The following is a 26595-nucleotide window of genomic DNA, read 5'->3' as shown; positions in this document are numbered from 1 at the left end:
AATAGCAGAAAGCTAGAATCCTAAGTGGAGCCAGGACTCAAACCCGCGCTCTCTGGCCTAGCATGTGGGTGTCCTAAGCAGGGCCTTAATGGCTGCACCAACTGCCCACTCCCTGGTATGATCTGGAGGCAGAATTCCTTCTTCCCCAGGAAATCTCTGGGCTTTCTGCTCTTAAATTCATCGACTGATTGGATGAGGTCCACCCACAGGATTAAAGGTTCTTAACCCGAAGTCTACAAAAGACCTTCACTGCAAGGTCTTAACGCTTGTTTGGCCAAATATCTAGGCACCACAGCTCAGCAAAACTGACATAAAATGTCAGCACCAAGGACGGCACCAGCCCCCGCAGACACAATAAGTGTATTTCTGCTTGCTGGAGGAAAGCCCAGCAAACACACCATATAAAGAGGAGACCGAAAAAAACCTAGCCCTGGTCCCCAGGGGCTCTAGTCCCTAGGGCCGGAGTGACTCAGCCAGAGTAGAGTCCAAGGTGTCAGAGGAGGGGTGAGGACAGGGCCCCCCCCCCCCATTATGAGGTCCAGGTAGAATGCTGGACTCAGACTGACCCCAGCCCTGGCTGATCTCCCCTTTCCTCGAACCACCCAGGAATCTGCCCTCGGCACTGTACCTGGACTTCACCACCCTCTCCCTGCCCCACAGAAGGTTTGAGACTGGATGCCCACAGAGCCATGGAGACCATGAAAACGTGGCTTCACTCGACTCTCAAGGTCAGGCCCATGTGTTCTCTGTAGATAGCTCTAAGAGAAGGGAGTACCGTGAGGACCCAGAGTTCTGAGTTCTGGGAACCAGATAAGGAATGAAATCTTGGGATCTGGCAGGACTAAACGCAGGGAATCCAGGGAGCAGAACAGAGATCCAAGAATGTAAGAAGCACCTCGAGGGATTTGGAATCGGAGACCCTCCGTCACCAGAAATGGGAACTCCAAGCTGTAGGGAGCCAGTTGCTTGGGTAAGAGTGCCCCTGGTCAGCACCTGGGAACGATCCTGGGCACCTGGGGTCAGAAGAAGCCACGGGCCAGTGTCCAGAGTCTCCCTAGTAAGCTGACAGGCTAAATCGAGGCGTGCCCAAGGAAGGAGCACGCTGGTTAGGAGTGAGGGCGGCGAGATTCCACTCAGCGAATGCTCTCTGCTTCCTCACTCACACGGTGCCAGGCCTTTGCTGGACACAGGGTTCGGGGAGTGGCACGACCCCTGTTCCCTCTGTAAAGCAAGCAGATCCTGCTAACGATTCAGCTGCATGGAAACTGGATGAGCATTAAGACACACGACAGGTCTGCTGGGGAAGCCAGCGGGCAGCGATTAGGCTTGTGGTGGGAAAGAGACTTCAGAGGAGACCCCAGACATGAAGGGGTCGGGCCATTCTCCCTCCAGTCAGGGCCTGTGCCCAGGCCTGGAGGCACAGAGCCGAGCCTGGTAGAGCAGAGGGCAAAGAGGAGGGCACAGCCTCTGACCTCACAATACCCAGGGCCCGCTGGGCCGGCCTCGCAGGCTCTGGCGCCCTCTTCCAGCCCGGGCAAGGCCCGGGGCCTGGCAGCCTCCAGGTGCAGTGCCCTCTGGAGGGCCGCACCCCTCCCGCTGGCCCGGGGCATGTCTCTCCTCACCAATTATGAGGGGCTCCGGCATCAGATAGAGAGGCTGGTGAGGGAAAACGAGGAACTGAAGAAGCTGGTGCGGCTCATTCGGGAGAATCACGAGCTCAAGTCAGCAATCAAGACTCAAGCTGGTGGCCTCAACATCAGCGGATTCACCAGCGGGCTCGGCGAGGCGGTGGCAGCCTCTGCCCCCCGCCAGGGCAACAGTAAGAGCCCGGGTCCAAGGAGGGGAGGAGGGCAGGGTAAGGCTGCGCCAGACGGCAGAGCCCGGTCTGCTGGGATCTCAGGACCTCAGAGTAGGGCAGATGGAAGGAACAAAGCTTTCCCAGCCCCATCAGGCGAGAGGAGGGCAAGCACACAGGACCGTGGAGACGAAACAAGGGACACAGGCCCCACCTCCCTTCTCCTGCTAGCAGGAGCCCCTGCCCACAGCCTCCCCTCAACTGAACTTCCAAGCTCCCAGCCGTGGGCCCAACACGTCACCCCTTTCAGCCTCCCCTCGCCCCATCCCTCACCCTCATCCTCCTGTCCTGCACCATTAGCACCCCCTCCTTTCCCCGACTGCTCTCCAGTTAGAGATAGCCTGGACACAGTGGCAACCCAGGTTGAGAAGCTGGGAAGAGAAATCAGGACTTAAGCCTGTGGTTTGGGAGTTGGTGTGTGACGGAGCTGGGGAGAGCGACAGAGCAGGGCGAGACAGGGGTCCGGCAAAGAGGTTGCGGGTGTTTGCAGAAAAGCTGCCAAGTGAAGAGCTTTGGCAAGGCCTGGAGCTGGGGACCGAGCCAAGCGGGCACTCAGAAGCCAGGAGTCCACTCAGCTGAGTGGGAAGACAGAAACAAGGGAGGCACTGGCAGAACGGAAAGCGGTAGGCACGCGGGCAGCATTGCTAACATCAGAAAGTCTCTCGGCAGCAGCGAGGTCCAGGGAGACCAGCAGCAAGGCCACCGGAGTCCGGCTGGCCCCATGTGCTGATTAAGGGTCCCCAGGACCAAGAGCAAGTGAGGAAATACTGTCAGCTGTTCCATTCACATCTGTCCTGTCCTAGACAGGGGCTTCCTCCTGCCCTCGGCAGCCATCTCCACCCGTGGGCGCCTACCCAGCCCTGCATGGCCTTCCCGGTCACATGCCCTGTGTTTCACCAGCCCGCCCGCCCTCTCCTCTGCCCTCGACCAGGCATGAAGCCCTGCCTCCTTCCCGGAGAGGACTCCCCCCTCCTGCTCCTTGCCTGTTGAAGCCTCTGCAGCTTGGCAGAGGTCGTGGCGGCCCCCCAGGTGGCGCACCCTTCTCTGCCTCTGCACAGCTTTGACGTGGACACTCTTCCTCCACGCTGCCTTCCTGTCACCTCGCCCCACCTTCGCAGCTGCTGCTGGGCTCTGGGTCCAGGCCCTGCCTCTCCACAGCAGGCCAGCCCACCCACAGCAGGCCTCCAACACTCCACTGAAAGAGACCCTCAGAGGGTCTCGAGGCCCCCGAGTTCCTAGAACGTCCCTTGCTGCTACCTAGTCATGTTTCTGAGACCCCACGCCTTTCTACAGAACGCCTCAGGCCCGCAGGTTGGTGCCTACTCCCCTGCTGACTTCCCTGTTCCCCGGCCAGGGCCGACCTTCAGCTCCCTGTACTGCTCACAACCACAGTCCCCTTGCATTTTAAACGTTGCAATAAAAATAATATTTGTACTGCTCAGGGCAGTACAATATTTAAGAAAATCCACAGTTTAAGAAGATAGACCCTTGGTTTCCTACTCCCAGGCTAACCAACCAAGCCTTCACCTCTTCGGTTTGATTAAGGGAATCCTTGGATCCCTTCGGATTGTCCAGTCCTGAAGGACTGGACGCTGAGAGTACGGGAAGGCTGACAGGAAAGCCCAGACAGCTGGGGTGACGGTGGAGAGCAGTGCTCCAGGAGGGGCAGCCTGACAACCGTCCAGCCCTAGGGGCTTCGGGAAAAACTAGACCTCTCTCTGCGTGATTATGCACAAGCAAACCCCACATCTGGTGTGTGTTGTGGGAATGTGATGTTCACGTGTGCGGTATGCTTGTGCATGCTGGGGGCCAGCAGGCCAGCAGGGGTCACCTTGGGCTTGCTCCCAATGCCCGTAGGCCCACACCAGTGGCTTCTCATAGGAAGTGATCACGTTTATGCATCAGAATGGATTCAAGCGAGACAAGACTGAGAGGTTTAGAGTGAGGCTGTTGCAGTCAACCAGGTGGGGGATGACGGTCTGGACTGCAGGTGGAGAGGAAGCCTTTCGTTACTAAGACAGTGGAAACCCTACCTGCTTGGATGAGGGATGATGAGAGCGTCTAGAACGCCTGCTGCCCCACTGCGCTGACTGGCGATTGTGGTGCCATGTCCTGGGACAGCAGACTCGCCAACCCGACTCAGCCACGGCGGACCCCTACCGCCACCTCTGAGAATCGGACCACTTCCTCACCCTGCCTCCCCGTGGCCACTCCCTGTGACTTTCTTCATGGAGTCAGGCTCTCATTCTTGATCTGCCCTTGTGCACCTGACCTTCAATTCCTCGATCTGGGCCCACTTGTATCCTCTGCTGTGCTCTGGGCATAGCCCTACCTCCTTAACCACCCTGGTCACAGCTCTGCCCCAACCCTACTCAGGGGGAACACTGGAGAAAATGTAGCTTGGGAGGCAGGAGCACAGCTTGTACACAAGGGTGTGGGTGCTCACAGAAGATGGACTAGGTCCCTCTTGGTGCAGGACTAAGACCAGATAGGAAGAGAATGGGTGCAGAACGAGGGTTGGAGCCAGGCCAGGTCTCCCCAAGCCATCACATCCTGGCACAGAACTCCAGGGAGTACATGAATTCTAAATTCACGTCTGACCTTCTAGATTGTTACAAAAGCTCACTGTCAGGGTAAGGAAATAGGATGTGATTCAAGTGAGCTTAAGTGTTAGCATTTAACTACTCCGACATATGGCCCAGGGGCCTGTGGAAGTTAAGAGGTGAGCCCAGGAGAAGGAAGCGCAGTTTTGGAGCACAATACTGAGCTGTATTTTGGACAAACTGACTTTAAGACATTCACATGACATCCGTGTGTGGTGTCCAGGAGGCACTGAGCGTGAGCCTGGCACTCAGGGGAAGAGAAGATTCAAGAGTTGATGACTGAAGCTGAGGGAGTGTGGACAGCGAGCAGGGACTGACGGACAAGCCCAGAGAGGACAGGTAGAGACGCTGGCAGAGGAGCATCCAGAGAGGCAAGCGGAAAGCAGAGTGTAAGGTCACTCCAGAGGTCAAGCAAGAGAAGTGCTGACAATGTCCTTGACCTGCCCTTCGTGACCCTGGTTAGTGAGTTCAGCCCCACTGCGGGCGGGAAAGGCCGACCAGAGTGAGAGGAATGAGGAAGTGGGGAGAACAGGCGCCGGTTCCAGCTGGGCTTTTAGGGGTGGTGTGCGCCGTGGGCACGGAGTCCACAGCCTCTTTCCAAGATGGCAGCAGCCTGAATTTTTTGGTAAGTAGAGGAGAGGAGCCAGGAGACACTAACATGCACCAGAGAGGGTACTTTGCGCGGTGGAGGGCTCCCTCGAGGGCAGCCACGGCATGTCTTCAGCTGTCCTGGGAGGCAAGGAGGAAGTGGAAGTGAGAGTGAACCCAGCTACTGAGAAACTCCTCTCGAGAAACGGGGGCGGGGTGGGGGTGGACAGCAAAAACGAGGCCAGGGGCTACGCGGGGAAGCTGCAAGCGCTGCGCGGCTTATGGGGGCTCAGAGGCACTGGCCAGCCTTGGGCCTCCTCCAGCAGTATTTGGTGGCCTAGGATGCCTGCTCGGTTTAGGCGGAGGGCGGCTGAGGCCGGAAGTCTGTGCAATGGGGAGAGGCACAGCACAGAGGCCTGGGCAGGCTGGCGGCGCGGGGCCGGGAGTGTGGCTCTGAGCAAGCCGGCAGGTGCAAGCGCGCCGCGGGGCGTGCAACAGGCAGCGCTGCGTGGCGCCCACACTGCCTTCGTCGGAGCCGGGACGGGAGACAGGTGGGGCCCGGAGCGGGCCTTGCGGGGCTGGAGCCTGTGGCGGCGGGGCCGCGGGGCCACGGAGGGTGCCGCACACCGGGGCCAGGCGGCACCGCACAGCCACTGCCCTCCCCCTCCCGGCTCCTCCCGGGGCTGCAGGCCCTGACGGCTCCTCCGGCAGGGGGCAGCCGGCGCCAGGCTCCGGAAGGCGTCTCACCCGGAGGCCGGAGCCCCGCACGGCCCGGCGGCCCGCAGGATCCCCTCCCCGACCGCCAGGACCCTCCCCGGCAGGACCCTTCCCCACCGCCAGGACCCCGCCCTCAGGACCTCCTCCCCCACCGGCAGGACCCTTCCCCAACGGCAGGACCCCGCCCTCAAGCCCTCCCCTCCCCGTCAGGACCCTCCCCGACCGCCAGGACCCTCCCCGGCAGGACCCTTCCCCGCCAGGACCCTCCCCGGCAGGACCCTCCCCGACCGCCAGGACCCTCCCCCGCAGGACCCTTCCCCACCGCCAGGACCCCGCCCTCACGGCCCCCGCTCCCCGTCAGGACCCTCCCCGACCGCCAGGACCCTCCCCGGCAGGACCCTTCCCCGCCAGGACCCTCCCCGGCAGGACCCTTCCCCAACGGCAGGACCCCGCCCTCAGGCCCTCCCCTCCCCGTCAGGACCCTCCCCGACCGCCAGGACCCTCCCCGGCAGGACCCTTCCCCGCCAGGACCCTCCCCGGCAGGACCCTCCCCGGCAGGACCCTCCCCGGCAGGACCCTCCCCGCCCTCAGGACCCCGCTCCCCGCTCAGGACCCTTCCCCGCCAGGACCCCGCCCTCAGGCCCTCCCCTCCCCGTCAGGACCCTCCCCGCCAGGACCCCGCCCTCAGGACCCTCCCCGGCAGGACCCTCCCCGCCAGGACCCCGCCCTCAGGCCCTCCCCTCCCCGTCAGGACCCTCCCCGCCAGGACCCCGCCCTCAGGACCTCCTCCCCAACCGCCAGGACCCCGCCCTCAGGCCCTCCCCTCCCCGCCAGGACCCTCCCCGCCCTCAGGACCCTCCCCTCCCCGTCAAGACCCCGCCCTCAGGACCCTCCCCGGCAGGACCCCGCCCTCAGGACCTCCTCCCCGACCGCCAGGACCCCGCCCTCAGGCCCTCTCCTCCCCGTCAGGACCCTCCCCCGTCAGGACCCCGCCCTCAGGACCCTCCCCGCCCTCAGGACCCCTCCCCGTCAGGACCCCGCCCTCAGGACCCTCCCCGCCCCCAGGACCCTCCCCGCCAGGACCCTCCCCTCCCCGTCAGGACCCTCCCCGCCCTCAGGACCCCGCCCTCAGGACCCCGCCCTCAGGACCCTCCCCGTCAGGACCCTCCCCGCCAGGACCCTCCCCGCCCTCAGGACCCTCCCCGCCCTCAGGACCCTCCCCGTCAGGACCCTCCCCTCCCCGTCAGGACCCTCCCCGCCCTCAGGACCCCGCCCTCAGGACCCCGCCCTCAGGACCCTCCCCGTCAGGACCCTCCCCGCCCTCAGGACCCTCCCCGCCCTCAGGACCCTCCCCGCCCTCAGGACCCTCCCCGCCAGGACCCTCCCCTCCCCGTCAGGACCCTCCCCGCCCTCAGGACCCCGCCCTCAGGACCCTCCCCGTCAGGACCCTCCCCGCCCTCAGGACCCCGCCCTCAGGACCCTCCCCGCCCTCAGGACCCCGCCCTCAGGACCCTCCCCTCCCCGTCAGGACCCTCCCCGCCCTCAGGACCCTCCCCGCCCTCAGGACCCCGCCCTCAGGACCCTCCCCGCCCTCAGGACCCCGCCCTCAGGACCCCGCCCTCAGGACCCTCCCCGTCAGGACCCTCCCCGCCAGGACCCTCCCCGCCCTCAGGACCCTCCCCGCCCTCAGGACCCTCCCCGTCAGGACCCTCCCCTCCCCGTCAGGACCCTCCCCGCCCTCAGGACCCCGCCCTCAGGACCCCGCCCTCAGGACCCTCCCCGTCAGGACCCTCCCCGCCAGGACCCTCCCCTCCCCGTCAGGACCCTCCCCGCCCTCAGGACCCCGCCCTCAGGACCCTCCCCGTCAGGACCCTCCCCGCCCTCAGGACCCTCCCCGCCCTCAGGACCCTCCCCGTCAGGACCCTCCCCGCCCTCAGGACCCTCCCCGCCCTCAGGACCCTCCCCGGCAGGACCCTCCCCGCCCTCAGGACCCTCCCCGCCCTCAGGACCCTCCCCGTCAGGACCCTCCCCGCCCTCAGGACCCCGCCCTCAGGACCCTCCCCGTCAGGACCCTCCCCGCCCTCAGGACCCTCCCCGCCCTCAGGACCCTCCCCGTCAGGACCCTCCCCTCCCCGTCAGGACCCTCCCCGCCCTCAGGACCCCGCCCTCAGGACCCTCCCCGCCCTCAGGACCCTCCCCCTCAGGACCCTCCCCGCCCTCAGGACCCTCCCCGCCCTCAGGACCCTCCCCGCCAGGACCCTCCCCGCCCTCAGGACCCTCCCCGTCAGGACCCTCCCCGCCAGGACCCTCCCCGCCCCAGGACCCTCCCCGCCCTCAGGACCCTCCCCGTCAGGACCCTCCCCGCCCTCAGGACCCTCCCCGCCCTCAGGACCCTCCCCGCCCTCAGGACCCTCCCCGTCAGGACCCTCCCCGCCCTCAGGACCCTCCCCGCCCTCAGGACCCTCCCCGGCAGGACCCTCCCCGCCCTCAGGACCCTCCCCGCCCTCAGGACCCTCCCCGTCAGGACCCTCCCCGCCCTCAGGACCCTCCCCGCCCTCAGGACCCTCCCCGTCAGGACCCTCCCCGCCCTCAGGACCCTCCCCGCCCTCAGGACCCTCCCCGGCAGGACCCTCCCCCTCAGGACCCCGCCCTCAGGACCCTCCCCGGCAGGACCCTCCCCGTCAGGACCCCGCCCTCAGGACCCTCCCCGTCAGGACCCTCCCCGCCCTCAGGACCCTCCCCGCCCTCAGGACCCCGCCCTCAGGACCCTCCCCGTCAGGACCCTCCCCGCCCTCAGGACCCTCCCCGCCCTCAGGACCCTCCCCGGCAGGACCCTCCCCGTCAGGACCCCGCCCTCAGGACCCCGCCCTCAGGACCCTCCCCGTCAGGACCCTCCCCGTCAGGACCCCGCCCTCAGGACCCTCCCCGCCCTCAGGACCCTCCCCGTCAGGACCCTCCCCGCCCTCAGGACCCTCCCCGCCCTCAGGACCCTCCCCGGCAGGACCCTCCCCGTCAGGACCCCGCCCTCAGGACCCCGCCCTCAGGACCCTCCCCGTCAGGACCCTCCCCGTCAGGACCCCGCCCTCAGGACCCTCCCCGCCCTCAGGACCCTCCCCTCCCCGTCAGGACCCTCCCCGCCCTCAGGACCCTCCCCGCCCTCAGGACCCCGCCCTCAGGACCCTCCCCGCCCTCAGGACCCCGCCCTCAGGACCCCGCCCTCAGGACCCTCCCCGTCAGGACCCTCCCCGCCAGGACCCTCCCCGCCCTCAGGACCCTCCCCGCCCTCAGGACCCTCCCCGTCAGGACCCTCCCCTCCCCGTCAGGACCCTCCCCGCCCTCAGGACCCCGCCCTCAGGACCCCGCCCTCAGGACCCTCCCCGTCAGGACCCTCCCCGCCAGGACCCTCCCCTCCCCGTCAGGACCCTCCCCGCCCTCAGGACCCCGCCCTCAGGACCCTCCCCGTCAGGACCCTCCCCGCCCTCAGGACCCTCCCCGCCCTCAGGACCCTCCCCGTCAGGACCCTCCCCGCCCTCAGGACCCTCCCCGCCCTCAGGACCCTCCCCGGCAGGACCCTCCCCGCCCTCAGGACCCTCCCCGCCCTCAGGACCCTCCCCGTCAGGACCCTCCCCGCCCTCAGGACCCCGCCCTCAGGACCCTCCCCGTCAGGACCCTCCCCGCCCTCAGGACCCTCCCCGCCCTCAGGACCCTCCCCGCCCTCAGGACCCTCCCCGTCAGGACCCTCCCCGCCCTCAGGACCCTCCCCGCCCTCAGGACCCTCCCCGTCAGGACCCTCCCCGCCCTCAGGACCCTCCCCGCCCTCAGGACCCTCCCCGGCAGGACCCTCCCCCTCAGGACCCCGCCCTCAGGACCCTCCCCGGCAGGACCCTCCCCGTCAGGACCCCGCCCTCAGGACCCTCCCCGTCAGGACCCTCCCCGCCCTCAGGACCCTCCCCGCCCTCAGGACCCCGCCCTCAGGACCCTCCCCGTCAGGACCCTCCCCGCCCTCAGGACCCTCCCCGCCCTCAGGACCCTCCCCGGCAGGACCCTCCCCGTCAGGACCCCGCCCTCAGGACCCCGCCCTCAGGACCCTCCCCGTCAGGACCCTCCCCGTCAGGACCCCGCCCTCAGGACCCTCCCCGTCAGGACCCCGCCCTCAGGACCCTCCCCGTCAGGACCCTCCCCGCCCTCAGGACCCCGCCCTCAGGCCCTCCCCCTCAGGACTCTCCCCGTCAGGACCCCGCCCTCAGGACCCTCCCCGCCCTCAGGACCCTCCCCGCCCTCAGGACCCTCCCCGCCAGGACCCTCCCCGCCCTCAGGACCCTCCCCGTCAGGACCCTCCCCGCCAGGACCCTCCCCGCCCCAGGACCCTCCCCCCCGTCAGGATGCGCGGCCATCTGGCCACCGCCGGCTCTCTGCCAACCTCCCCACTCCCCACACCCGCACTGGGCTTCCCCGGGCCGCCCCAGACCTTCCAGGCTCCCCTGGAGCGCCTCAGCTTCCCGCCCAAACGCCGGGCCCCGCCCACACGCAGGGCCGCGCCCCTTACGTCGGCTGCGCCCCGCCGCTCTGGTCCCGCCCCTTCCGCCTGGCGCCCCGCCCAACTGGGGCCCCGCCCCGACGCGTCTGGCCCCGCCCCCGCGCGCGGCGCCCGGCAGTGAGCGGCGGCTCGGGGCGGGGTGTCCGGGTGGGGGCACTGCCAGCATCCCTGGCGCCGGCTGCCCTTGAAACTCCGGCCCTGGACACGGCCCGGGAACTGGTCCCTCCCCGCGGCACCTGCTGGGCCTGGGTGCCCCACCCCAGGGGGCCAGCGGCCCGAGCCATAAGGCGGCCACCCTCAATGCCCATGTCCCCACGGGTCTTTAATCCCAGCCCAGCTGAGCTGTAAGCCACAGTACAGCCCCCCAAAGTACAGTGCAGTGGATTTTGTGGCGTGGCACTTATCCACAAACATCACAGCACCCCGAAGAGAAGCCGCCTCCTGCCCAGCTGTCCAGCCCACCCCTACCTGCAAACTGCCCCCACCCCAGCGCCAAGCCTGTCTGGGTTCCAGGGGTTCACTCTTGTGGCCGCTGCACGAAGGCGGAATCGCCGCGAGCTCTCTCGTGGCCCCATGTTTTCGAGGTGCACGCGGGCTGTGACGAGGGGCAGGGTGTGGGGGTGGCCCGGGCCGCGGCTGAACGGGGCTCCCTGGCATGGGTGCACAGCCTGTGCCGTCCTTTCCCCAGTGCACGTCGGACGGCCCCTGCTCTGGGTCGCTGGGAGCATCGCGCTGGGTTTGTGCAGGCGGGCTGCCATGTGCACAAGTAGGGGAGGAACTGCTGGGTCAGCGTGGCTGGGGAGCTGCCGGACGGCTGTGCAGAGCAGCCACGCCAGTCTGCGTCCCCACCAGCGACGTGTGAAGACCCTGCCATCCACACCTCCGCCAGTGTGTGTCACCTGACCTTTGCGTCTAGCCGGCCCAGTGGTGGTGACCCGGCTCCTGCGTGCAGCTCCCTGGTGACAACAGCTCTGAGCTCCCCCATGCGCCCCTGGGCTCTCTGTGTTTCTCCTTTAAGAATGGCCCTTCTCCGACCCTTTGGCCGTTTCCAAGTTGGGCTGTTTGTCTTTCTGTCTTGAGTTGTAAGAGCCCACGTTTACTGGATACGATCCCTTAGCAAACATGTGACTTGCAATATTTCCTCCCTCTCTTGCATTGTCTCTTCCCTTTCTGGAGATCCTCTCAATGGCATCTTTTGAAACACAGAACGTTGAATTTTGACGACATCTGATTTATCTCTTTTTTTCATCTTGTGCTTTTGGGACGATCGTAGATTCATGACCAAGAATCCATTGCCAAGCCCAAGGTCATGCAGATCCATCTCATGTCGTTCTAAGCCTTTTATGGTCTTGCCTCCTGCATTTAAGGCTTCCGTGCCTTTTGATTTCACGTTTGTGGAGGCAGGCGTTGAGCTGCGTTCCCGTGTGTGGGGACGCCCGGTTGTCCCAGGACCCTCCGCTGAAAAGACAGTTCCCCCCCGGGAGTTGTCCTGGCAGCCTTGTGAAAACAAGTAGGTCATAGAGATGTGGTTTCTTCCCGCACTCCCAGTTCTAGTCCATTGATCTGCGTGCTCATCCTGTGCCGGCTCACGCATACCGCTGCCGCTTGTAGGAAGCCTGGATCCACACGACGCGTGTCGGCCACCTTTCTTCCTTTTCAGTGTTGCCTGGGCCATTCTGGGTCCTCAAAATTCCATGCGGATTTTAGGATCAGCTTGCGAATTCCCGGAAGAGGCTGGCGGGCATCCTGTCCGGGGTGCACTGAGTCTGCGGGTGGAATTACGTCGGCGAACACGGGCGGCCCTCCCGTCTGCCTGGGTCCTCCTTCGTGTCTGCGGCTTACGGAGTGTGGTTCTGTGTTTCTTTTGCTAAAGATGCTTCCAAGTAGTTTTTTTCTTTTTGATGCTATTATAACTTGCTTTCTCATTTCAATTTTTGTATTGTTCATGGCAAGTGTGTAGAAATACGACCGATTTCCACAGACCCTGATTCGCTTTGCGCCGTGTATTCCAAGGGCAGCACAGCTCTTCCGGACCCGGGCACACCGCTGCGTCGAACGTGGGTGTCTCATGTGGCTGCCTCCGTGGCCCAGCTCTGGCCGTCATTCCAGGAACACTTGCTTCTGTGGCCGATGGAGCCCTCAGTGCTGGAGGGCACAAAGCCAAGCCAAGCATCCCAATTCCTATGCTGATCGATGTTTTCGGTAATTTATTTCAAAGGCATGGAGACAGAGACAGGCAGAGTTCTCACCACTGGCTCACTCCCCAGATGCCTGCAGCAGCCAGGGCTGGGCCAGGCCAAAGCTGGGAACTGAATCCAGGTCTCCCTCGTGGGTGGCAAGCACTCGGTCACTCGAGCTGCCACTGCTGTCTCCCAAGGTCTGTGTCAGTAGAGACAGGAGCCAGAGCCAGGCAGTCCAACAGGGAATGCAGGCGTCTCTACCAGCGTCTTAACCGCTCGGCTGAACACCTGCCGCCCAGCTCTTCCCCTGAGCGCCCAGTTTCCCTCCAGGAAGAGGGAATAGCCAGGGCAAAGACAGGCGAGAGTGCACCCAAAGCCGCGAGGTCACGGGCCAGACCGAGGGGCCGTGCAGACCCAGCAGCAGGGACGAGACGCTGAGCTGGCAGCCGTCTAACCGGAGGACCCTGGCAACACTTGGGGCACAAGGCTGGCGTCCGGAGACCAGCCAGGAGGCTCCTGCAACAACACAAGCAGGGGGATGGTGGTGTGGGCGGGGGGGGGGGGGGCAGTGCTAGGGTCCTCAGGGACAGCGAGTGGGCTGGGGTGGCAGGGACTGGGGGGGCCAGGCTGCAGCCCCAACAGGAGCTGGGGAGGGAGGCAGCAGGCCGGTGCCGGGGTGAGAGGTCTTGTGTAGTGAGTCGGGGAGTGGTGGTGGCACAAGGCCCATCCCCAGGCCCGGGCTGCGTAGCTCACCAGGGAGGTGCAGAACAAGGTGAACCTAAGCCACTCCCGGGAAGGTAGACAGAGTGGGGCCAGCAGCACCTGCAGGAAGGCAGGTGACAGAGCACCGAGCCCCGAGCCAGCGGAGGCCTCACCCTGAGCACGCCCCCACCCACGAGTGCAGGGGTCAGCAGTGTGGGCAGAGCGTCTGGGGCAGCGGGGTGAGCTGGGGGTGTCTGCCTGGGGGGACAGCTGGCTGATCCCCGCCCGTTGCTCTGCGGCTCTGGCCTCGCCGTGTCGCGCTTCCTCCCAGTCTCTCTGCCCCCTCCTCTGCCTGCTTCACGCTTAGCTGCTGCCTCTATTGCTGGTCCTTAAGGTGCGCAGTTAGGGTGCTGAATGGAGCTCTTTCGTCTTCTTTCTTTCTTTCTTTGAGAGACAGAGACACAGCGTGCCCCCATTCGCTGGTTCATTCCCCAGATACTCCAAACAGCCCTAGACTGGGCCCAGAGACGGAAGCCAGGAGCCAGGAACTCCAAGGCCCTAGGAAGTGAGGTCAGACTGACAGAGAGGCTGTGGGCACCGGGCCAGGCCCCCCGCACAGTGGGAGGGGAGGGGCGGGGGTGCATCGGTCCCACACCTTGCTCCCAGAGGGGCTCACGGGGTCTCCTGCTTTCACTGTCTCTCAGGCGTCTTCTTGCCCTCGGCCGCAGCAACAGCGAACGAGCCCACCCTGGAAGAAATGGGGCTCACAGCCCTGGCACCCCTGGCCGACATGCTGAGCAGCCCGCAGCCCAGCCCCCTTGTGAGCCCCCTGACAGGCCCCCTCAGCTCGCTGCTGACTGGCCCAGCCCCTGTGTCGCAGAGTACCCCCATCTCCAGCCTCCTGAACGGGCCCCTGCCCAGCCACCTGCCCAGCCACCTGCCCAGCCCCCTGGCAGTGACCCCCGCCGCGGGCACCCTGACCAGCCCGCTGGGCAGCCACCTCACGGGCTCCGTGGCGGCGCCCACCATGGGCACCCTGGCCAGCTCCTTGGGCATGATCTCCACCGGCTCTCTGACTCCAAGCAGCCCCCTGGCCGGGCCGCTGGCCGTGTCGCAGAGTGGCCCTCTGATGGCCCCCATGGGGGGCCCCGTGACAGTCTCTCTGAGCAGCCCCCTGCTCAGCTCCACAGCTGCCCCTATAGGTGTCTCTCAGAACCTTCTGGCCAGCCCCATGGGCAACCTGGTGCTGTCGGAGACCCCCAGGGTACGGCTGGCAGAGCCCCACTCCTCGGCCGCCACCCCCAAAGGTAATGGGCTGGGCTGGGGGAGGGGCAGCTGGGTGCTGGGGGGGTGAGCTGCAGCCCCCCTCTCACCTCCACTTCCCTCATCGCTAGTCCCGCTCCCTGCTGAGCACGCCCGGATGACCCAGGACCCAGAGCCCCACAGCGTGGCGTTTGTGGGCACGCCCCTGCAGACCTCCACCCCCATGGGCTCCGTGGCCACGCCCATCCCCAGCACCGCCTTCTCCTTCAGCGCCTCAGACCCCCGGGCCCAGCCCGGTGCCCCCCAGGGACAGATGGTTCCCGCTGCTGTCCCCGCCTCCCCCCAACTCCCCGTCCTCACGGGCACCACCACTCCGGCCCCCCAGCCCCCCGGTGGCTACACCTCGAGCACCACGCACGTGGCCCCCCAGTCCCCCGCCCGCGTGCAGCACTCGTCCAGCCGGCCCCTGGCCAGCCCCCACTCTCCTCCACGCAATGCCCACTCCTCCCCGTCTCGCACCGCGTCCTCCCCGGCCTCGGTCAACGACACCCGGGCTCCCAGCACCGCGGAGCCGGCTCGGAAGAGCGTCCTGGAGTTGGAGCGGAAGCTGACCCACCGCAAGACTAGCAAGTTCCCCGACAGCTCCCGAGGTCAGTGGCGCCAGGGGGCCTGGCTCGCCTCGGGCTGCTGACCGGGCCACTGCCACTCCCTGCTCTGTCGTCCCCAGAGTCGAAGCAGCTGGCCTGGGAAAGGCTGGTGGGGGAGATCGCCTTCCAGCTAGACCGCAGGATCCTGTCCAGCATCTTCCCTGAGCGTGTGCGCCTCTACGGCTTCACCGTGTCCAACATTCCAGAGAAGATCATCCAGGTGTGTGAGTGCCCGCCTCCCACACACCCGCAGGGGGGCCTGGGGACCCGGTCACCCAGGTGTGTGAGTGCCCCACCCACAGGAGGCCCTGGGGACCCGGTCACCCAGGTGTGTGAGTGCCCCACCCGCAGGGGGGCCTGGGGACCCGGTCACCCAGGTGTGTGAGTGCCCCACCTACAGGAGGCCCTGGGGACCCGGTCACCCAGGTGAGTGAACACCCCACCCGCAGGGGGGCCTGGGGACCCGGTCACCCAGGTGTGTGAGTGCCCCACCCACAGGAGGCCCTGGGGACCCGGTCACCCAGGTGTGTGAACACCCCACCCGCAGGGGGGCCTGGGGACCCAGTCACCCAGGTGTGTGAGTGCCCCACCTGCAGGGAGGCCTGGGGACCCGGTCACCCAGGTGTGTGAGTGCCCCTGGGGACCCAGTCACCCAGGTGTGTGAGTGCCCCACCCGCAGGGGCGCCTGGGGACCCGGTCACCCAGGTGTGTGAGTGCCCCACCCGCAGGGAGGCCTGGGGACCCGGTCACCCAGGTGTGTGAGTGCCCCACCTGCAGGGGGGCCTGGGGACCCGGTCACCCAGGTGTGTGAGTGCCCCTGGGGACCCGGTCACCCAGGTGTGTGAGTGCCCCTGGGGACCCAGTCACCCAGGTGTGTGAGTGCCCCACCCGCAGGGGGGCCTGGGGACCCGGTCACCCAGGTGTGTGAGCGCCCCACCTGCAGGGGAGCCTGGGGATGGGAGATCCCTGCTGTGTGGAACGAGTCTAAATCCAGGGGTACCCTGGTGTGGGGATCCCAGGTGTCCAGCACTGGGAGCCTCCAGGCCCAGCCCAAGACCTCCGCTGAGGAGGGCAGGGCAGGGGTGGGCTGCAGGCAGGGGCAGGCAGGTCCGGCCTCTGCCACCACCATGGCCTTGGAAGGGTGGCCCTCTGCAGACTGGCACAGCCAGGGCCTCCCCTGCCCTTGTGGCCCTTGGGTATCACTGGGTCACAGGACACACAGGACCAGAGGCTCTGGGCAGCTGGCAGCCTCAGGCCGGCGCATGTGCCCGGGATGTGTCCACTGAGCCTGCTCGTGGAAACCTGCTGGGGCGTGTCCCGGTGCCACCGCATGGGACGGGTGGCAGAGCGGGTGCTGGTCCACTGCTGGGCTGCACGTGGGAGCAGGGGGCAGAGGGGAAGGTGGGCGTCCGTCCCTGCTTGTGGGCCACCTGGGCTTCTCTGGGGAAAGAGCTGGGCCCTGCACAAGGGCTGGTAGACCCGTGAGGTCGGCATGAGGACTGTGGTTCCGCGACCGGTTTGGGGTTCAGGGTTGACTTCGTCTTTTCTTCTGGCTAAAGCATCCTTTGGTTAGGTTTTCATTTTTTTAAAAAGATTTATTTATTTGCTTGTTTATTTATTTATTTGAAAGGCAGAGTGACAGAGAGGGAGAGACAGAGAGAGAGAGATCTTCCATCCTCTGGTTCACTCCCTGAATGCCTGCAACACCAAAGGCTGGGCCAGGCCAAGGCCAGGAGCCAGGCGCCCAATCCAGGTCTCCCCCGTGGGGGCAGGAACCCAAGTACTGGAGCCACACCTGCTGCTCCCAAGGAGAGCAGGCTGCTGGCCGCCTGGTTTTCAGCGTAGCGTGGCCAGGCTCTCAGCCTTTGCCTCACTGTTGGTCCTCGCTGTGTCGTGTTTCGGAGGTCCTTCCCGGCCAAAAAGCCCCGATTCCGTGTCTGTGTCTTCTTCGGAGGCCTTCAGGTTTTCTTCCACTTGGGTCTTTGTCCCGTTAATGACTGTGATGGATGGCGGGAGGGTGGTGGGCGGCAGCCGCGCAGACCTGGGCCGGCAGCCGCCAAGGGACAAGGGCTCCTGAGACTGGGAGACGGGGAGGGCACGTAAGGGGCAGTCCTGGTGCTGAGAGCTTCCTTCCCACGGTGACGCCACGGGGTGGACAGGAGGCCTGGTGCAGCTCACAGAGCGGGGAAACCAGGACCGGACGTTGCCTTGTGTGGATTGTGGGTTACGCTGCTCACGGTGCCGCTGGCCCCTCAGCTTCCGATGCCGCAGTTGGCGGGGCCCCAGCTGGCGCCCCTGTGTGTGCAGGAGCAGCTTGGCACAGGGCAGCCGGCCGGGCGACTTGATACTCAGCCAAGGACACAGTGAAGAGCGTTTGGCAGACTGATGGGCGAGAGTCCTGTCGCTGCAGAGCTCGGTCACTCTCGTTGGTGAGCGGACGACAGATGCTCCGCCTTTGGTGTGGGCAGCTGTGCCGTGCACCCCACCCCCGCCCCACCGGCATCCCACACACTGGCGTGGGAACTGTTACCTGGGCCGCAGGTTGGCACAGCACAGTGGTGCTCCCAGGAGGGGCAGGCGAGGAAACGGGGGGTCTGTAAGAATTCCGCCGCTGTCTGAGGCAGGCAAAGCCAGCATGGCTCTGCTGAACCGCGCTGGTGGCCCCTGGGGACCCCGGCCCTCATCACCACGCTCCAGTCCTGCCAAGAGCCACCATCACCAATTCCAGACCCTGGCCCAGGCCTTCAGCCAGCTCTGGCCGTCATCCTCTTGGGGAGCAGCCCTGTTGGAGCCCACCTGCAGAGAGGCTGTCCTGGGGCTGGGGCGGGCACTCGGGGTGGCCCTCTGGGGCTCACCCTGCGTCCTGGGCTGGGCATGGCCCTCTGGGGCTCACCCTGCGTCCTGGGCTGGGCGTGGCCCTCTGGGGCTCACCCTGCGTCCTGGGCTGGGCATGGCCCTCTGGGGCTCACCCTGCGTCCTGGGCTGGGCATGGCCCTCTGGGGCTCACCCTGCGTCCTGGGCTGGGCGTGGCCCTCTGGGGCTCACCCTGCGTCCTGGGCTGGGCATGGCCCTCTGGGGCTCACCTTGTATCCTGAGCTGGGCTGGCCCTCTGAGGCTCACCCTGCATCCTGGGCTGGGCGTGGCCCTCTGGGGCTCACCTTGTATCCTGAGCTGGGCTGGCCCTCTGGGGCTCACCTTGTATCCTGAGCTGGGCATGGCCCTCTGGGGCTCACCCTGCGTCCTGGGCTGGGCGTGGCCCTCTGGGGCTCACCCTGCGTCCTGGGCTGGGCATGGCCCTCTGGGGCTCACCCTGCGTCCTGGGCTGGGCGTGGCCCTCTGGGGCTCACCTTGTATCCTGAGCTGGGCTGGCCCTCTGAGGCTCACCCTGCGTCCTGGGCTGGGCTGGCCCTCTGAGGCTCACCTTGTATCCTGAGCTGGGCTGGGCATGGCCCTCTGGGGCTCACCCTGCATCCTGGGCTGGGCATGGCCCTCTGGGGCTCACCCTGCGTCCTGGGCTGGGGCGAGCACCAGGGCTGGCCCCCTGAGGCGCACCACAGGCCGCACAGCTGTAATTGCTTTTAGCCTCCTGCCTGGCCAGGACTTCCCGCGTTGCCCAGGCCTTTTGCTTCCCTGACTCAAAACGCCCTGTCCCGCTGCTGTGGCACTCCAGTGTCAGTGGCTGCGGAATCCCTAAATGGAGCTGCCCAGCCGGGGCCCCTCGCTCTGCAAACGCTCGCCGTCCTGTGCCCCAGGCCTGAACAGCGTTCAGCGAGCCAGCCCTGCCCTCTACCGAGGACGCGAGCAAGGACTTTTCCACCAGAACCCGGTCGTCCTCTGCCTCTCCATTATTATTATTATTATTATTATTATTATTATTATTATTGACAGGCAGAGAGGACAGTGAGAGAGAGAGAGAGAGAAAGGTTTTTCTTTTACCATTGGTTCACCCTCCAATGGCCGCTGCGGCCGGCGCCCTGCGGCTGGCGCACCGCGCTGATCCGAAGCCAGGAGCCAGGCGCTCTCCCAGTCTCCTATGGGGTGCAGGGCCCAAGGACCTGGGCCATCCTCCACTGCACTCCCGGGCCACAGCAGAGAGCTGGACTGGAAGAGGGGCAACCGGGATAGAATCCGGTGCCCCGAGCGGGACTAGAACCCGGTGTGCCGGCGCCGCAGGCAGAGGATTAGCCTGTTGAGCCATGGCGCCGGCCCCTTATTTTCATTTTTAAGATTTATTTATTTATTTGAAAGACAGAAGGAGAGAGGGAGAGAGGGAAGGAATGAGGGAGAGAGAGGGGCCTTTCACGTGCTGGTTCACTCCCCAGATGGCGGCAACATCCATGACTGGGCCAGGCTGAAGCCAGAAGCCAGGAGCTCCGAGCTGCCATGGGCTTCCCTAGCCGATGGCCATGGGCCACTGCCCCAGGGACAGTGTGCACACACCCAGACCCCCAAACTCAGCAGCCCCCGCACAACCAGCGCCACGGCCAAAGCCCACCCTGAGCTCCATGCGTCCGCTTGTCTGTGGGGCGGAGACCCAGGCGTCTGCGCTGCAATCTGGAAGGGGCGGCGTGCAGCTTTCAGGGCTCAGGGAGGCCACAGAAAGTGCTAGAACAGAGGCTGGACGAGCCAGTATCAGTAACCGCGCCTCACCTGAGAAGTTCTCCCTCGATCCGGTCTTCATTTGTTGAGAATTTTGTTAATTTATTTGAATCAGGAAATAATGTTTTAAAAGATTTATTTTTTTGAAAGTCAGAGTTATACAGAGAGAAATCTTTCATCTGCTGGTTCACTCCCCAAATGGCTGCAACAGCCAGCACTGGGCCAGGAGGGAGCCAGGAGCCAGGAGCTCCATCCAGGTCTCCCACGCGGGTGCAGGGGCCCACGCACTTGGGCCATCTCTGCTGCTTTCCCAGGCCATCGCAGGGAGCAGCCAGGACTTGGACCGGCGCCCATATGGGATGCTGGCATTGCAGGTGGCGGCTTTACCTGCTACCCCACAATGGCAGCCCCATGAAAGAAATTTTGTAGGCCAGCGCCGTGGCTTAACAGGCTAATCCTCCGCTTTGCCGCGCTGGCACACCGGGTTCTAGTCCCGGTTGGGGCGCCGGATTCTATCCCGGTTGCCCCTCTTCCAGGCCAGCTCTCTGCTATGGCCCGGGAAGGCAGTGGAGGATGGCCCAAGTGCTTGGGCCCTGCACCCCATGGGAGACCAGGAGAAGCACCTGGCTCCTGGCTTCGGATCAGCGCGATGCAGCAGCCGCAGCGGCCATTGGAGGGTGAACCAATGGCAAAAAGGAAGACCTTCCTCTCTGTCTCTCTCTCTCTCTCACTATCCACTCTGCCTGTCAAAAAAAAAAAAAAAAAAAAGAGGCCGGCGCCGTGGCTCAACAGGCTAATCCTCCGCCTTGCGGCGCCGGCACACCGGGTTCTAGTCCCGGTGTGGCCAGGGAGTGCAGTGGAGGATGGCCCAAGTGTTTGGGCTCTGCACCCCATGGGAGACCAGGAGAAGCACCTGGCTCCTGCCATCGGAACAGCGCGGTGCGCTGGCCGCAGCGCGCTACCGCGGCGGCCATTAGAGGGTGAACCAACGGCAAAGGAAGACCTTTCTCTCTGTCTCTCTCTCTCTCACTGTCCACTCTGCCTGTCAAAAAAAAAAAAAAAAAAGAAAGAAAAGAAAAGAAATTTTGTAAAGATTTATTTGTAAAGATTTGTTTATTTGTAAGAGTTACAGAAAGAGGGAGGGACGGGGGAGAGAGAGAGAGCAAGTGAGCCTCCCCACCTGTTAGTTCACTTCCCAGATAGCCACCATGGCTGGGGCTGGGCCAAGCTGAAGCCGGAAGCCCGGTTCTCCATCTGGGTCCCCCAAGCGCTCAGGCCATCCACCACTGCTTTCCCAGGCCATAGCAGGGAGCTGGATCGGAAGTGGAGCAGCCGGGACTCAAACTGGCACCCACTTGGCTTAACTAGAGCCACAACACCAGCCACTTTCTTGGTTTTTTTTTTTTTTTTTTTTTTTTTTTTTTTTGGAGGATGGTGTGAAGAGTTATTGAAAGGCAGAGTTACAGAGAGAGGGAGAGAGAGAGGAAGGGGGGAGAGAGGAAGGGAGAGGGGAGAGAGGGGAGAGAGGGGAGAGAGAGAGGGGAGAGAGGGAGGGAGGTTCTTTGTTTTCAGAGTGCCTCTGGTTGGGGTGCCGCTCAGCACTCTGGCTGGAGGGGCAGGGTCTGCCATTCCCGGCACTGCCTCCCACAGGAGGTGGGCCCAGCACGGCTAGGCCTGAGGACTGCACACCACCGTGGAGTCCTCTCTGCCCCGTGAGCGAGTGCGTTTCTGTCTCGTTCCCCCTTGTCACTGCGCCTGTGGCCGGGGTCACCGGTGTTGCGGGTGGGAAGCCTGTGGGGGCGGGGGGCAGGCACACAGGCCTGGCCACACTGCTGCCCCTCGCGGCCGCCCGCACCAGGTCCTGCTCCCTGTCCCATGGGCTCCCCACCACACCTGCCTGGCGCCTCGCTGTCTGCAGAGGGCCCTGTGGTATTTGCAATGGAGGACACACAAGTGTCCACTGCAACGTGCTGTATTCCGGCCTGCAGTGGCCTCGGCAGCCCCAGACCCCAGGCCCCAGACCCCAGACCCCAGGATTTCATACAGCCTCGGCAGCACCAGACCCCAGACCCCGGGCCCCAGACCCCAGGATTTCATACAGCCTCGGCAGCACCAGACCCCAGACCCCGGGCCCCGGGCCCCAGACCCCAGGATTTCGCACAGCCTCGGCAGCACCAGACCCCAGACCCCGGGCCCCAGACCCCAGGATTTCATACAGCCTTGGCAGCACCAGACCCCAGACCCCGGGCTCCGGGCCCCAGACCCCAGGATTTCGCACAGCCTTGGCAGCACCAGACCCCAGACCCCGGGCCCCAGACCCCAGGATTTCGCACAGCCTCGGCAGCACCAGACCCCAGACCCCGGGCCCCAGACCCCAGGATTTCGCACAGCCTCGGCAGCACCAGACCCCAGACCCCGGGCCCCAGGCCCCAGGATTTTGCACAGCCTCGGCAGCACCAGACCCCAGACCCCGGGCCCCAGACCCCAGGATCTCGCACAGCCTCGGCAGCACCAGACCCCAGACCCCGGGCCCCAGACCCCAGGATTTGGCACAGCCTCGGCAGCACCAGACCCCAGACCCCAGGCCCCAGACCCCAGGCCCCAGACCCCAGGATTTCGCACAGCCCGTGGGAGGAGCTGTCAGTGCAGGGCAGAGCGGCCAGGGCGAGTGACAGTGCAGCTACACAGTCGGGTGATGGGCTCGGCTGGCACAGTGAGGCAGGACGTGCCATGCAGTCATGTGGGGTGACAGTCGGGGTGACAGTGCAGGTGTGGTGCAGCCAGCCAAGCTGCTGCCTGCAGCGCCGGCATCCCACAGGGTCCGCTGCTCCCAGTCCTGGCTGCACCCTGCTAATGCACCTGGGAAAGCAGTGGAAGATGGCACAAGTGCTTGGGCCCTGCTGCCCATGTGTGAGACCCAGATGGAGAGTTGGGGTGTACGGTCAGGGTGTGCAGCAGAGTTGGGGTGACATGGTCAGGGTGTGAGGCAGAGTTGGGGTGATGTGGTCAGGGTGTGAGGCAGAGTTGGGGTGATGCAGTCAGGGTGTGAGGCAGAGTTGGGGTGATGCAGTCAGGGTGTGAGGCAGAGTTGGGGTGACGCGGTCAGGGTGTGAGGCAGAGTTGGGGTGATGTGGTCAGGGTGTGAGGCAGAGTTGGGGTGATGTGGTCAGGGTGTGAGGCAGAGTTGGGGTATGCGGTCAGGGTGTGAGGCAGAGTTGGGGTACACCGGGTGTGAGGCAGAGTTGGGGTACGCGGTCAGGGTGTGAGGCAGAGTTGGGGTATGCAGTCAGGGTGTGAAGCAGAGTTGGGGTACATGGTCAGGGTGTGAGGCAGAGTTGGGGTACGCAGTCAGGGTGTGAGGCAGAGTTGGGGTACATGGTCAGGGTGTGAGGCAGAGTTGGGGTGATGTGGTCAGGGTGTGAAGCAGAGTTGGGGTACATGGTCAGGGTGTGAGGCAGAGTTGGGGTACACAGTCAGGGTGTGAGGCAGAGTTGGGGTGAGGTGGTCAGGGTGTATGGCAGAGTTGGGGTACACAGTCAGGGTGTATGGCAGAGTTGGGGTACATGGTCAGGGTGTGAGGCAGAGTTGGGGTGACGCGGTCAGGGTGTGAGGCAGAGTTGGGGTGATGTGGTCAGGGTGTGAGGCAGAGTTGGGGTATATGGTCAGGGTATGCGGCAGAGTTGGGGTGTATGGTCAGGGTGTGCGGCAGAGTTGGGGTACACAGGGTGTGAAGCAGAGTTGGGGTACGCAGTCAGGGTGTGAGGCAGAGTTGGGGTGATGTGGTCAGGGTGTGAGGCAGAGTTGGGGTACACAGTCAGGGTGTGAGGCAGAGTTGGGGTACGTGGTCAGGGTGTGCGGCAGAGTTGGGGTACACAGTCAGGGTGTGAGGCAGAGTTGGGGTACGCGGTCAGGGTGTGAGGCAGAGTTGGGGTGAGGTGTGTTGTGGGAGGAGTCTGAGGGAAGCTGGAAGGTGGTGATTCCGCCCTGCACCCCCCCAGCTCCTGGCCTGGTCCCGGCATGCCTGGGGCCCCCGCCTCCACTCTGGCACAGCCACAGCTGCGGTGTGCACTGCGGACATCCTCCCGGGCAGGGCGTCCAGGCCCCGAGGGGCCAGTGCTGACCACACCTGCACTGTGCTCACTGCTCCCTGCGGTCATTTCCTTTAATCCCAAACCAAGCAGCCAGGTGCTGGGGTTCCCTCTCCATCTTCCAGACACTGGCCCTGTGTGTGCTGTTGCTTTGTCTGGGAGGTGCAGGGGCCTGTGCCAGGTGCTGACCAGGACCAAGGGCACCGGTCGACCACAGGGCTCTGCTCTCGTGACCAGCGGGGCGGAGCAGGGCGGGGGCAGCCAGGGGAGTCTCCCTGGGAGGTGCAGGGACCTGTGCCAGGGGCTGACCAGGACCAAGGGCACCGGTCGACCATAGGGCTCTGCTCTCGTGACCAGCGGGGCGGGGCAGAGGCGGCCAGGGGAGTCTCCCTGGGAGGTGGGGCCTAAGCCGCTTCTCTGGGCAGGGAGGGGGAGAGCAGTCCCGGCTGTGGGGGGGGGGGGGGGAGGAAGAGCCGGCTCAGGTCCACTTCTGAGTCAGGCTCCCTGGGCTGAGTCCGGAACAGCTCAGTGCACGGTGCAAACACACAGGCCTCGTTCAAAACCGGGACGGAGCCACGGGGCATTAAACGGCACGGGGTCAGCTGGCTGTGCACGTGGTCCCAGGAGGCAGCAGCAGGTGCAGTGGAGGAGGGGCTGGGCTGGGGAGCGAGGGAGACCATCTCAGAGTCTGTGGGTCCCCAGGACCAGTCAGCAGGACCCTCAGTGCCGAGGGCTCGTGGGTACAGCCCAGGGGGCACCAAGGATGGGGCCCAGGGCCATGGGGGTCCCTAGGGAGCAGGGCAAAAAGCCCAGGAGAGTCCTGGGTCAGGTGACCCTGCTGCCCTATTCACTCCGCCCCTCCCTCCACAGCCCCAGCCAAGATCTCTGCCCTCAGTCCCCTGTGAACCGCAGCCAGTCCCAGACCCCAAGGGCAGACAGAGCAGGCGACAGGGGTGGTGGATCCTGCCGGGGTCCAGCCGTGGTGTCCCCTGGGCTCGGGGCCTCTCCCTGGGACCTCCTCTGCAGGCACCCCAATCCTGGTTCTCCCACAGCCACGGCTGAGGGCCTTCGTCCACCTCGCGAGTCCTGGGTCGTGCCCGTGCCCGCCTGCAGGGTCTGATGGCCACTCTCCCCACAGGCCTCGCTGAACCCCAGCGACCACAAGCTGGACGAGGAGCTGTGCCAGACACTCACCCAGCGCTACGTGAGCATCATGAACAGGCTGCAGAGTCTGGGCTACAACGGGAGGGTGCACCCGGCGCTGACGGAGCAGCTGGTGAACGCCTACGGCATCCTGCGGGAGCGGCCCGAGCTGGCCGCGTCCGAGGGCGGCTCCTACACCGTGGACTTCCTGCAGCGCGTGCTGGTGGAGACTGTGCACCCCAGCATGCTCACCGACGCCCTGCTGCTGCTCTCCTGCCTCAACCAGCTGGCACACGACGACGGCAAGCCCATGTTCATCTGGTGACGCCGGCACCGGCTGGCCCAGGCTGGCCCTCCCCGCACCCCGCCAACGACCATTAAAGCTCCCCACAGACACCAGCCACTGGGCCACTGCGCCGCTGTGTGGGCTGCCTCCCCAGGGTGCCGACCAGACCCAGACCCAGGCCGTCAGCCCTGCCTGCCCTGGAGGCCCCGACTCAGGGCCCTCCCCTCGAGAACTGTGTGGCTGAAGGGACTGATTGGGAGATTCCCCCGCCAAGTGTCCCCTTGCTTGGCCATGGTGGCAGAAGCAGAGCAGCCCCATGGGGAGCAGCAGGACAGGAATGCGGAGGAGGGAGCTGGGATCTTGGGGGAAGGGGCAGAGGAAATAGACAAGGCCTCCACGCTCCACACAGGGGCGGGCTGGGAGGGAGAGGGATTCCCCACCTGGTGGGGGGGGGGGCAGGAGGGCATTAGAGGGAGGGGAGCGGCAAGAAATGCTCTCAGTACTCTCACCTGAACACGGGCGCGGGCAACCCAGGGAAGTGGCAGCCTCTTCCCAAGACGCCCAAGTTCAGGGAGAAGACGCCTCTGCACAGGGCCCCAGAGAGCTGGGGCGCGGGTGGGATGGGGAAGGTGGATGGGGTGAGAACAGCCAGGGGGCGCAGGCCAAGATGGTGGCTGTGCTGGAAGCCAGGAGGGAAGGCGCAGAGTGGCCCCTGACCCACAGATGGAAAAGGAAAGACAGAGGTGCGCGTGTCTAGGTTCAGACGTGGGTGGCGGGATCAGAGGCCACGCACACAGGCTAGGGGCACCGAAGCTTTGTGGGGGCACGCTGGGGCCCCCCACACCCAAGCTTCCCGAGGAGTCAGGGGGTCCAGCCTTCCGGACCAGCAGGGGTGAGCGTCAGCCCCGAGCCAAGCCTCCAGGGCAGTTTGAGACCCACGCCCATTCACATCAGAAAGGTGGGCTGGGCTGGGCGCTCGCGCGCTGAGACCGCGGAGGGAGCTGCCTTCCTTCCGGCTCGCGAGCCCCGCAGTCAACGGTCCCTCCCCCAGACTGGAAGCTCCGTAGGGTTTGGTCTCAGGCCGCCTCACCGCGGGCCGACCTCAGGGACTGTGCAGGGTGCTGGGCGAGAGGCTGGTCAGCACCGGTGCTGGATCGCCGAACCCAGGGGCCAGACGCCTCAGGGCCGCTGCGGCCGCGGGGAGAGGGTCAGGGACGAGGTATCCCGAGCGCCCTATTGCGAGCTGGCTGACCCAGAAGGGTGCCGGCGCCGGACGCTGCGCGCTCAGGCCAACACTCAAGGACAGCCGGCGGCCTCCAGGGGCGGAGGGGCGGAGCCAGGAGGGTGTGGGGTGGAGCCCGAGGCAGGATCCCTTTCTCTTTCCCTT

The 26595-nt window shown here is 65.3% G+C and overlaps 1 protein-coding gene across 1 annotated transcript; it reads left to right on the top strand.

Moving 5' to 3' along the window:
• Positions 1-1608: 1608 nt before the first annotated feature.
• On the top strand, positions 1609-25256 carry SPATC1 (spermatogenesis and centriole associated 1). The gene is made up of 6 exons (XM_062187889.1): positions 1609-1819; positions 13887-14093; positions 14193-14489; positions 14544-15095; positions 15173-15312; positions 24918-25256. The coding sequence occupies exons 1-6, from the start codon at positions 1609-1611 to the stop codon at positions 25245-25247; spliced, it is 1737 nt and encodes a 578-aa protein (XP_062043873.1). The 3' UTR covers positions 25248-25256.
• Positions 25257-26595: the final 1339 nt, after the last annotated feature.

This window comes from Lepus europaeus, chromosome 4 (genome assembly GCF_033115175.1).
Source record: "Lepus europaeus isolate LE1 chromosome 4, mLepTim1.pri, whole genome shotgun sequence".
Taxonomy (NCBI): domain Eukaryota; kingdom Metazoa; phylum Chordata; class Mammalia; order Lagomorpha; family Leporidae; genus Lepus; species Lepus europaeus.
This window is presented reverse-complemented; position numbering and strand designations above follow the sequence as displayed.